Source organism: Opisthocomus hoazin, chromosome 3 (assembly GCF_030867145.1).
Source record: "Opisthocomus hoazin isolate bOpiHoa1 chromosome 3, bOpiHoa1.hap1, whole genome shotgun sequence".
NCBI classification, from domain to species: Eukaryota; Metazoa; Chordata; class Aves; order Opisthocomiformes; family Opisthocomidae; genus Opisthocomus; species Opisthocomus hoazin.
The window spans coordinates 14,470,034-14,482,526 of record NC_134416.1 but is presented as its reverse complement, the minus strand read 5'-3'; the positions used below and the strand labels follow the sequence as shown (position 1 = coordinate 14,482,526).

At 47.0% G+C, this 12,493-nt stretch overlaps 1 protein-coding gene across 4 annotated transcripts in view; it reads left to right on the top strand.

Moving 5' to 3' along the window:
• Positions 1-12,221, top strand: part of ZHX2 (zinc fingers and homeoboxes 2) — a 76,626-nt gene extending 64,405 nt beyond the window's left edge. For all 4 annotated transcript variants that reach the window (XM_075415620.1, XM_075415619.1, XM_075415618.1 and 1 more), the window contains 2 exons: positions 2,903-5,593; positions 10,936-12,221. In XM_075415620.1, coding sequence (XP_075271735.1) covers positions 3,091-5,589 — 2,499 coding nt within the window. In that variant the 5' untranslated portion in view covers positions 2,903-3,090 and the 3' untranslated portion in view covers positions 5,590-5,593; positions 10,936-12,221. The remainder of the gene's footprint in view (positions 1-2,902; positions 5,594-10,935) is intronic.
• Positions 12,222-12,493: the final 272 nt, after the last annotated feature.

Sequence of the window (12,493 nt, the reverse complement as noted above, 5' to 3'; positions counted from 1 at the left end):
GAGGTACTAATGCTCTGGGGAATGGTGATGATGATGTTGATGATCCCAGGTTAGAGGGAAATGGCACTGTGTCATCCTGACTGAGGCAGAGCCAGAAGTCTGAGGGCAACCCCATCCCTGTTTCATGGAGCTCAGCAAAGATGCCCCATTTCCTAGGGAAGTGCCCAGAGCAGAAATGCACTGTTGAAAGTCGACCAGATGCTCCAGTGCTTCACGGAATCAGAGTGAGTGTGTGGGAGCATCCCCGGTCTCTGCTGGGGTTGGGAAGTGCAGAGATGGTGGTGGCTGTGAACGCAGAGCACCGTGCGCCGATGCTGGGCCGTCGCAGTATAACGAATAGCGTCCCTGCACAGCGTCTTCTCTGTGGTGCACGTTTAGCGTTTCACAGCTTGCATTTCGCGAGAGCCTTACCTGCAAAGGTGCTTCATGGTGAATTTGTGTATGAAGTGCTTTGTGTATGGAGAATTGCTTCACGCTGGAAGTTGCTATGCCTGCTCTGATCCCCAGTTGGAAGTGCTTCCTCTGGCAGTATAGCATTTTGAGTTCCCATGCATACAGGAGTGGTGTGATCTGTGATGGGCACAGTAGCAGAAATATGCTCTAGAGACCTGCAGAGTATTCAGCAGCTGCAAACAAAACTGAGAAGTTAGCGGCTGCTTTTACAGCGACTCTTTCTGGCTCTCATGCCAGTGCACAAGTGAGAGGAGCGAGTGCAGGGACAGTGCTGAGGTGGTTATAAACTGTCTGCTGATGTTGGAGGTGTCCAGATGTACCTGCAATGGGATTTTATCTCGTTTGATCTCCATGTTTGCTGAATACTGGAGGCCGCTCATCATTTACAGGTTAGTCATGGTGTAACCCAGCAGCCGGCAACTAGGACCTGACAGCCGCCCGCTCACCCTTTCCCTTCCCCCCAGCACGATGGGGAGGAGAAATGGACAAAATAAAAAGCTTGTGGGTTGAGATAAAGACAGTCTAATAAGACAACAAAGGAAACACTAATACTGTTAAAAAATACTACCAATAATAATGATGATAATACAGATGCAGACCAAACTATATGCAATACAGTTTTTCTCACCACCCAACAACCGATTCGCTAGCAGTCCAGTGATCGCGGAATGCCAAACTCATGAATTTTGTGAATTCCGCAAAACTCCTGAAAAAGTTCAAACTCCCAGGCAAGAGAGGATTCAAACTCACGGAAATAAGAGGGGCAGATTCCTGCCCCACAGCCAACCCCATTCATAAACTGAGTATGACATCTATGGTGTGGAATATTTCCACTGGCCAGCTTGGCTATCTGCCTGGCTGTGCTCTCTCCCAGCTCCTGCACACCTGCTCGTTAGCTGAACATGGGAGACTGGAAAAAGTCCTTGATTTCATAGTAACAACTGAAAACGTCAGTGTTATCAACATTCTTCTTGTACTGAATTCAAAACACAGGAGCTACTCAGAGGAAAATTAACTCTATCCCAGACGAAACCAGGACAAGGGTTCACAGTGAGAATATCTGTGTTAGGTTAGACATGAGGTTATAGAATCACAGAATGGTTTGGGTTGGAAGGGACACTTAAAGTCCACCCCTGTGCCACGGGCAGGGACGTCTTTCATTAGCTCTGTAGTTCATATTCTCCATTTAATACACTTACACAACAATCAGTGCAGGTGTTATCCACTCTGCAAATCTCCACTTCCCGTCCTCCTTCAGTCTGTAAACCCCAGCACCTTCCCCACCCCATCCCAAGGACTTCTTGATTGTAAAAGATGAATTTTCTGTCAGGACTGGAACTGTTATGAATCAAGAGTCTATCTGATCAGGAAGAGTAGCAAATTGGAGTCAAGGACTGATTAGAAAAGGCATCTTGTCAAATAGGAGAGTGACTTTTTTTTCTTCCAATTAATGAAACTGTTTTGACAACTAAATTCTCCTCCTTCCCTCCATCTGCTCCCGATGAGTGCGGGTAGACCCTAGGACAGCTGGTGTAGTTTTTCTTTGCGGTTGTGCTGACTGATGTTGACTTCAGATCTTTTTAAAAATATGTTTCACAGAATTCTTAAGTTTGGGAACTTCCAAAACGGCTTCAACAGATGAATCATGCTTAGAAATGGATTTTTTTTAATTCTGTAGGGAAGGAAGTGTGCAGACAGGGCTTGATGAGAGTATCAGCAGGGTCACAGGAAGGGACACTGTTTGAAAGGGATTTAAGGGCTTCTGTGACCTTCGCTAGCTACCTTTGTCAATATTGCATGAAGAGCGGTGTTTTAAGGAAACTTTTGTTCTGGAAAAGACTTGACAGGCCTCCATAGATCTGCTGTGTTTTCTTTGAACCCACTTCTTGTCAAGACACAGATGTTTGAAAACGTTGATTTACATTAACTCTTCTTTCTGCCTTTACTTTTACAACCAAGGCAGGCCCTATAGCTTTATTTAGAAATTACCCATCATTAGTAACCACAATCATTTATTAGACATATTTACAAGGTAAGTGACAGTGGGAAGTAATTAACTTTAATATAAATCACACTGAATTTCAAATTTGCAGGCTTCAAAATAATAATTAAAAAAAACTGTGGCTTCTATAAAAAGATACAGTATTTATAGCAGTATCTTCTTTCTTTTCCAGCTAAAGTTGAGTCTAGTGGAGATTAAAATCCCCTGTCTGTTCATCTTATTTGTTTCAAAGCCATTTTCTAACTGTGGTGCACTTCATTGCAAATTATCCACTGCTTTTATTCTTTGTGGGGAGATTTTTGACTCTTAAGTTGATGATGGGGGCGGGGGGCAGGAGTTCAGCATTGTCCAAAACGGCCTTGTAAACGCACATATCTTGAGCCGTGGCTTTCTGCTAAATCTGTGTTTTATAGATCTGTGCCTAATGATGTGTGCTTTGTTTCACAGGTGTCATGCAGCTGACAGGGCTACTGATGGAGCTGATGGTCACAGCCAGGGCAGAAATTCTTCATTAGGCAAAACAGAGTAAAATAATCAAGGAAGGTTGGAACCGTTTGCAAGATCTATTGAGTTGATTGCTCACCCTGTCACAAAACGTCACCATTTGGGACACCAGCCCGCAGCTAGCGGCTGCCATGGCTAGCAAAAGAAAATCAACGACTCCCTGTATGGTGCGAACTTCTGAAGTCATGGAGCAGGAAAGTGCCGAGGTTGTAGAGGCCCCTAAAGAGAAGGGGGCTGGTGCACCGCAGCAGGACTCTAAAAAAAATTTGCCTTCGGAAAGTTCAGCCAAAGACTGTGAAGTGGTTGAGGCAAAGCCCCCAGCTGAAAATCAGTCTAAGAAACCCCAGGGCGGTTATGAGTGTAAATACTGCCCTTACTCAACACAAAACTTAAATGAATTTACAGAACATGTTGACACTCAGCATCCAAATGTCATCCTCAACCCCCTGTATGTCTGTGCTGAATGCAACTTCACAACCAAAAAATATGATTCGTTATCTGACCACAACACAAAATACCACCCGGGAGAGACAAACTTCAAACTGAAATTAATTAAACGCAATAATCAGACTGTTTTAGAGCAGTCCATTGAGACCACCGCTAACGATGTCACTGTCACAAGTGGTGGGCTAGAAAATGCACAGTGTGATGATTCACTTCTTGGGGGAATTAGCACAAGTAAAACGCCAGTGGTGAAACTGGGAAAGCCTAAAGGGGAATCCAAGAAGGGTCCCAAAAAGCCCGAAGAGGGAGTTGTGGAAAACCACGTGGATGGCGCTCTCCCCCGCATCATAACTGAAGCCACTGAAGCTATTGCTTGTATAAATGGAGACCTTCTCCATGACGTGTTAGCCCATGTTATGCCCTCTGTACAGCTGCCGCCAAATATTAACCTTGTCCCCAAGGTCCCGGTACCTCTGAACAGTACCAAATACAACTCTGCACTGGACACTAACGCAACCATGATCAACTCCTTTAATAAATTTCCTTACCCAACGCAGGCAGAGTTGTCGTGGTTGACAGCAGCATCTAAACATCCAGAAGAGCAAATCCGAATCTGGTTTGCTACGCAACGTTTGAAGCATGGTATAAGTTGGTCTCCTGAAGAAGTGGAGGAGGCAAGAAAGAAGATGTTCAATGGTACTATCCAGGCAGTTCCCCAAACCATCACTGTCCTGCCAGCTCCTTTGACAACTGCAAAAATGCCCCAGCCCATCATCCAGACAGCTTTGCCTTGTCAGATACTGGGCCAGACTGGTCTGGTTTTGACTCCTGTGTCAAATGGTTCAGCCGTTTCCTGCTCACCAATTACGCTTGCCATTGCCCCGAACCAGGGGCAAAAGAGGACGATACAGACCTTATCAAGTGCCCCGGAGCCTAAGCGTCCTCACATAGTTCAGGTGCCTGAGATTCCTGCCAAGCTGACTGCTGTACCTCTGACGCCAGCCAGTGAGCGAAAAAAGACGAAGGAGCAGATAGCAGAGCTGAAGGCCAGTTTCACGGCAAGCCAGTTTCCCGATGATGCGGAAGTCTACCGGCTGATAGAGGCTACCGGTCTCTCCAGGAGCGAGATCAAGAAGTGGTTCAGTGACCACAGGTACAGAAGCCAAAGGGGCATCGTGCACATCCCTGGCGATACTTTAGGGAAAGATCAAATAGCACCTTCAGCTGGTCGACTCAGCCGTTTGTTTCACCCATACACAGATTTCACTCCCCAGAGATTCAAAGAGAAAACCCAAGAGCAACTTAAGGCCCTTGAGGAGAGTTTCCTAAGATGCTCTTTTCCTACCCAAGGAGAACTGGACAGGCTTCGAGCGGAGACTAAGCTGAGTAGGAGGGAGATAGATTCATGGTTCTCTGAGCGGCGAAAGATAAGGGACAGCATGGAGCAAGCTGTCTTGGACTCAATGGGATCATACAGAAAAACTAAAGAACAAGGAACTCCCAACGGTGCAATAAGCCAGGCAGAACTGCTGAGTAGCTCTCAGCTCCCTGGTGCTTTATCTGGGTCCTCCACCACATTTAAGAAAACCCAAGAGCAGATTCATCTACTGAAAAGCACATTTGCAAGGACCCAGTGGCCATCACCCCAGGAGTATGACCAGTTAGCATCTCAGACTGGGCTCACAAGAACTGAAATAGTGCGCTGGTTCAAGGAAAACCGGTCTTCACTAAGAACAGGGTCGCTTAAATGGATTGACCAGTACCAGCAGCAGTACGTTGTTGATGGCCGTAATGAGCAAAGCCAGAAAAAGGGATCAAAACACGTGGAGAGTCCAAAGAATGGTAATGAGGTGTCTCGACAGCGTTACCAGGAGCATAAAAAACTGAATGAAGAGAATGGGAGGAAACTGGTGGTGAGAGCAAAAAGAGACTGTGAGCCACTGAAAGACTCTTTGTTGGGGAATCAAGCGGAGGGTACGGACAGGTTGGAGTGCAACAGCCACGACGGCCACGGCAGCGAGGAGAATGAGGAGCCGGCGGAGGTCAACTGGGTGGAGGTGACAGTGGGCGAGGATGACGCTGCTTCAGACTGTACGGACAGCTGGAGCCAAACGGCACCCGGAGGCCAGGCAGAGCTGGCAGACTTTGACTCTGAAAGTATATCTGGAGACAATTCCCACGTATAGGCAGGTAATGCTAATGGTGCCCTGTTTCTCTGAGCCTGCCTCTGTCCGGGTGTGCTTCCAGCATTGTGTAGCCCCGCTTCAGTATAAATTCCTGGAGCCCATCCCTGCCGGATCCTTGTGCCTGCTAGGTGCCTGAACAAAAGGGAGACCCATCTTGCTTGTAAATCGAAGCAACTGTATGGTAGGGGAGGGGGTAGTGCCGTTTGCCTTGCTCCTTGTCTCCTTGTGGGTCAAGTCCTGGATAAGGGACATTTTTATTTTTTATTTTTATTCTTTTTTTTGGCAGTAAGTGATTAAACCTTAAACTTTCTGCCTTTAAACAACCTATGTAACCTCTGCAGTGCTTGAGGTAAAACATACCAGCTGAGCCACGCAAAGAAACAGTAAGTAACACTAGTTGCTAATATCCCTCTTGCTGACAGATCGTTGATCTCCTGTGAATAGAGGCTGTGCCTGTTTTTGCACCTCGGGTCCTTCCTTTGCAGCATCCTGCCCTGCTCAGAATAAAGGGTCACTGGGGGAAGGGCCCAGGACAGAGATGCTTCTTTATGCAACAGCAAGCAAAAAAAAAAACCCAAGTTGTGGGTATTGAAGTGGCTCATGCAAATGTGCTCTCTTCCTGTTACAGGTGAGAACAGTCTTCAGCCTCGCTTTGTTCTGCTTGCTCACTCTAGAGGCTTAGGAAATGCCCCAGACTAAGCTGTGTGGGTGTTTTAGCAGCTCTTCTTCATACGATCTTGAATTTAAAAGCAAGCTGCAGGGCCTTTCTTTAAGGGGGTCTTATACACTCTTCCGTAATGTCAAAGGATGTGTTATTTGGAGACGTGACGGCTGTTTCTGATCACAGTTGCACAGGTATAAATCTGGAGCGAGCACCATCAGCATTTCTTGACTTGCATGTTGAATTGAGTTGACTGGAGCCTGTAACATTTTGTACTTGGCATAATCGAGTCTGTCTCTCCCAAACTGTAGTCTCCTTAAGCTAGAACTTCTCCTACAGGAAGCTCAGCACCCTGCATTAACAACCACAGTGAGAGAACGTCTATTTTAGAAAGAGTTAGTAGTTTTCTGGTGTCTAATAAGTATAATAATCTTCAGTATTTCTTTGAAAAAAAAAAAAAAAGAAAAGGAAATACAGAAGCCTGGACTGATAGAAGTCCCTCCATCCTTGCACTGAAGACTTTTACTATTGCAGCTGGCAGTACCTGAATTGAGCTACTCTCTGTTGCAGAGGTGCAGTTCTTAGCCAGTCCTACTGACTAGCCTAGAGCCCTCCTCTTTCTCCTTGTGCAATACTTGCCCAAAAGTCTCCTGGACATTTTCTGTGAGTTGAAAAGGGAAACTCTGTAGTGGTTTCATTTTTAAATACGAATTGTACTGGCTAATTTTGAGAAATGTCACCGCAGCATCTGTATCGCAGACTGCAGTGCAAGGCACTGTCCTGCGTTATCCTGGCAGAAGCTGGTAATGGGGGGTGTGAGGAGCAGGTTGTGTTACCGGTGCGGTGAAGGCAGGGGTTAAAGGAGGAGGGACACAGGAACATGAGCCGGAGGCACACTGGGCTGCCACTGTTGCTCGGCCACATAAGAAAGGAGAGCCAGGATCTGATCTGCCTTTTAAAATCAAAGGCGCGATGAATAAATGCATGGTGGGATTTTTTTTTTCCAGGGTTGTTATTCCAGATCATTTCCCCCTTCCAGATTTAAACGTTTGTACTGAGGAGAGGGAGCAGGCCAGGGGCTGGGAGAGGGAGTGGGGAGACGGCAGGAGACGGGGGTTTGCCTGAAGCCACTATTTCTTACAAACCTCTTGTGCCATGAAACCAAGCCCTGCAGCAGTCCTCTCCCAGCAGCGTAGGTTTAGTGCCTGCGTTTTTGTGCTTGTGAGCAGTGTAGGGAACGTTGGGGTGAACCTCCTGCCTTTGTGCCCTGGCACAGATGCTGATCATAAAGCTCCAGGGCTGTGGAGGTGCTCAAGTATTATCAGAGAGGAATTTTAATAAGAACTTTGATCTCAGTTAAACTTTCGCTGGGTTATCCTTTTGATGAGGAGCTTTCCAGTGGCTGGTTGTAAAACACACCTACTGAGAGGAGATGCACTGGAGCAGGGCTTCCACTGCGAGGACCGTGCTGAAAGATCAGTTTGTCCTCTGCTCTTTGCCTGTTTTGCAGCGTGCTGGCCTGGGGACTTGACAAAAGCCCAAAGTCTTTTTCATTTTCCTTTATTCTCCATGTAAGTCTCAGCCCAGGAGTGCAAGTGCCTGCTCTCGGTGCCCTTGTGGAGGCATTGCCACAGGCGTTGTGACACAAAAGCTGGAAGCTTTATACCCCACACTGATAGGACCTGTGGAAAAATTGCAGCTACTGGCTCTTTTTTCCTTCAGGATAAGCTTTCACCCTTATCTTTGTGAAGCCTATCTTACATAATTTTTTACTAACTCTTTGGTATTAAATTAGCAAGTTGTTATCTTACGTGACATCCAGGGTATGACTCGAAAGCAAAGACAGCATAAGACCTGACGGAGAGCTTGTTTCTACTTGTTGTCTTATAAAAGTCTAATTTTTTCCTAACACCGTACGTCTCGGTGCCTTAGAGGGGTCGTGTCACTGTCCTGGCCACACGTAAGAGGCAGACTGAAGAGCTGACAAGGGACTTCTCCTCCTCTTGGCTCTCACACAGCCACAGTTACTATGTGAAACTTTCACTGCTGTACCCTGCATCGAGCAGAAACAGGCTTCTTTGGTACTTGTGGTGTTGCTGTTTTCCCAGCTTGATGTACGTAGTTTAAAGTGACTGTTTTTCAGTGATCGATCTCCATACTCCTGTTGGCTGAATTTGTGTGTGGCTGCTGTAAAACCTGAGCTCTTCCAGACCATCTGGGTCACTCTATACTCCAGTGTGTAGCTTTACGAGTTTCTGAAACTACTAGGGAGTATTTGTGTTACAGCCTAAACAGACCTTATGACTTAGAAAACTGAGTTTTTCAGAACTGATCCATGCTCGGCAGATTCTGTTGCTGCTGCAGCTAGTGGGAGTTTCACGAGCGCCTGGCCTCAGCGAGAGCAGGATTCGCACCGGACTCGGAAATACTAACACGTGGACTAACAAAAGGCTCCGTTACTAAGCCCATATCTGAAGCTTTTGGCAACATTGGATTTATTCTACGGATCAGGTCAGGTTTCCTGAAGAGTGAGGCTGGGAGACCTGTCCCTGCAGGGTACCAGGGCCTTCAAGATGTTGAGCGGCTGCTGTAGGGTGCCCTAAAGCCATCACTGAAGATGCTCCAGGTGCTGCAGGGTGAAGCCTCGCATCCCTCTTGTAACGAGGCCCAATGGCTCTATCACAAGAGTGCTTTATAGCTTCCTTTCCATCAACAGAGATTTTCCTGCCTTCCAACAGCACGGGTCAAAATTAGGTCTGTTGTCCCCATTTGCGCAAGCCTGGCAACCAGAAACTGGTCCTAAATTAAATGCAGCAAATTGCAGCTCAGACATGAGAGCGGGATCAGAGCGTGCCAGAGTGGTTGGCAGCTACTGCTGGCTTTCTTCACAGCATTGTCTCCCCGTGGGGTTTCCCCAAGATCAGTATTTCCTCAGCCCGGAGCTTTTGTTTTTTTTTTTTTTCTCAGAAGCATATTTTTATCCCCACCACCACATTCTCCGCTGTAAACTTTCTTTTTTAGAGTTACCCCAGGACTTCCATTTTAAGCCCAAACCCTGCCAGGTGTAAGCACTGAAGTCCGTGGCTCGTGGCAGGAGTGAGGTAGGTGGACACCCCAGAAGATGCATGCCCTGGCTCTTGATGGCTGTGGCAACTGCTCTGTGGAGATGTGCCGATGGAAAACCACGTCTGGGAGTTGCACACCAGAAAAAAAACAAAGAGTCTGAAGGAAGTCACCCCTTGCTTCTGCTGCGTGCATCATATTGGGCATCAGAGGTGATCTGGGTGCTCTTGAGGTCTCCAACCCGTTTTGCACCGCTGCAGGAGCTGAGATCACTCGGTTGCTGGTAGCCTAGTGGGTTCCTTGGTGTCTGAAGCTGGTAAAAGTGGACAGCATTGGGGTTTCCCTCCCTTTCTGTCGAAGTTCTCGTTTTTCTTGTGGTTTAGGGTTTCATCCATAAAGCTAGCTATAGTGCCCGTTACTGGTGTCGGGCTCCAGGGCACCATGCTGAAGTCGGTGTGGGATCGACCAGTGGTTTTTGCAGAACTCTGGTCACCCGAAAGCATTTCGGGGAGTGAGGCCAAAGTACAGAGGACTTGGCATTTCCCATAAAACCAGTGAGTCGAGTCAGAGACCCCAGCTGTAATACAATGAAGGACTTCAGAGGGGGAAGCAAAACCCAACACAGCAATTAAAATTCACCAGTAAGTTCAGAGGAGCAGGGGGCTGTTTGAGGAAAGGTCGCAAGGACAGGGAGGACTTTTGCTTTTGACGTTGGTGCAAGCCCATGCCCACAATTCTCGACCGCATTGCTTTCTGTGTTACAGGTGCCAGACAGAGCTCACTGCTTTTGTGGGAAATAACAGACCTGGTAGCACCGTTCATAAAAGGTGTGAAATACCAGGTTAGCTCAGGTTTCGGTAAGCGCTGCTGCAGGATGGGTGAGCAGGATGGTGCAGGAGAGCTGCCTTGGGCTGCTGCGTGCAGCTCCAGCCTGGGTGGGTGCTTACACTTCTTGCATGTTTACACCTCAGTGGGGAAAAACATGCTGAAACATAATCCCTGTCGTTAGAGCCCTTGCTCTGTGCTGGGAACTGGGGACGTGTAGGCGGGTGAGTATTTGAAGGTTGGGTTTTTTGGGGTTACTTTGTAATCTCTGGTCCATGGTGCAGTCTTTATGTAGGTGCAGGAGTTGCAGTGGAGCCAGGGAGCAGCTCTGCAGAGCCCAGGCACGTGGATTTTTTTTCCATTGTCTTGCAGTTTGTATAATTATTTGCTAAAGTGATGCAAAAAAAAAAAAATTTAGCGAGAGGATTTACCAGGGAAGAAAGACCTGAAGTCTTCTTGCTTATAGCACTATCCGTCCTGTGGTTGCAAAGTAGCTGCCCCCATCCCTTGTGCACATCGTCTTTGAGCCAGCCTGGATCTGCCCCAGGTGCGTAGCAGGGAGGGAGGAGCAGAGTCAGGGCTGGGCTGTATGGCCCTGTTAGAAATCTATACGGGGTGATTAGCTGGGTGCTACGTACAACAGAAATCCAGCACCCTACTGCAGCATCAGGCTTCAGGGTACAGTTAACACAAAACACAGTGCTACCGCCTGCGCGGGGATGTAAACTGGATGCCCTGTTAGTCGACAGCTCGAACAGTTGTTCAAAAATAATGTGCTGCTTTTGTAATTTTTGCAGGGGTACTCCTCAGCTGCACTGCCCTGACGCTGAAGGGGAAATGCTGTCGAAAATAGAAGAAAACTCTATTTTCCTGCCTGGGGTGAGATTGCGTGTTGCGACTCCAAGTCTCAAACCGCGCTTGCAGAGGCACAACGAGAAATACTCTCGTGGAGCATCATCATGGGATCGTTTCTAGTGCCAAAGTCCTACTACTGCATTAAAAAAGAAAAGGAAGAAGGAAAGGAAGAAAGGAAGGGTCCTTGTACATAGGTTTCTCCTTAGCTTCTCTCCCACCCTTTTTCCTGTCCAGCCTCTTCCTCTACTGGAACAGATTTGTACAATGTGGAAATTTTGTTAACTTTTTAATAGATGCAAGTTATTCTTGCATATAATGCCACTGCAAAATTTGGGGGTTGGTTTGTGGGAGGGAAATGTCTTTTGTGGGGGAGGGAGAGGAGATTTTTTTTTTTCTGAAGCGTTTTAAGACAGATTTGCTATGTTTTGGAGTCTGATTGTTGCAGACCAACATCTGAGCCCAGATCCCCACCCCGGTTTACATTTCAGCCCACTTAAATGCGTTACGGGGTTGGGGAGGGTCCTTCTGGAGTGGTTGGGGTTTGGTTTCTTCTTGTTGTTTTGACTCTTTTGTTTTGTTTTATGGCCACTTGCTACTGGTTGAAGTGTTTAAATCTGTGCTTTTCCGTGCTCCTACAAGGCGAGTCTTCTCCAGCTCCTGTGCTTCTCACAAGGCAGCTCCAGCTGTGGGTCGTTGAAGATGTGGCTAGAATGCCTTTTCTCCGAGTTGGGTTTTTTTTTAGCACTTTCTGTTTAAACATGCAGTACAACCCCCAGACGGGTTGGAGCGAGGAAATTAAGATGCTTCATAATCCAAACTTGTTTGTGTTTCTTCACCTGGTACAACGATGGATGCCATAACCAACAGTCTGCCCTCCAGCTTTAGATGTTGTAGCGTGCAACAGAAATTTCTGATTAATCCCTGCCACTAAATTTTTAGATCAATCTTAGGTTCCTGAGTGCACTTTTTTTCCAAGTACTGCTAATTTGGATTTGTGTGGGGGTGTCTGTCCGTGCACGTGTGAGGAGGAGGAGGAGGGAGCGGGAGCGTGGGTGCGTAGGCGAGCGGGTGCGAGAGCCGGCCGGTGCATTCCTCTGACGAGCTGGGTTCGGAAAACGCCCACCTTTCAGTATGCTGCACAAATACAATGCTAGGGAGTTTGAATAAATCCAACTTTTCTAACTTGTTGCTCATTTGTTGTAACTCAATAAAACAAAGGCTAAACGTTTTGGTAACCTTTTTCTCGTCTCTTTATTTTATTCCATTGAAAACCCAGGCTTGGCCCCCACTAGCTCTCTTTGGTGCACAGGAGCTTGGTATCTTTAGAGCCACGATGAGGGTTTTAACTGGTTTTGCAGTAATCGGCTTCACAAACACTAACCAGATTCAAGTCAACTCGGTGAACTACTGATCATAGAATCGTTAAGGTTGGAAAATACCTCTTAAGATCAAGTCCAACTATCAACCTATCACCACCATGCCTGCTAAACCATGTCCTGA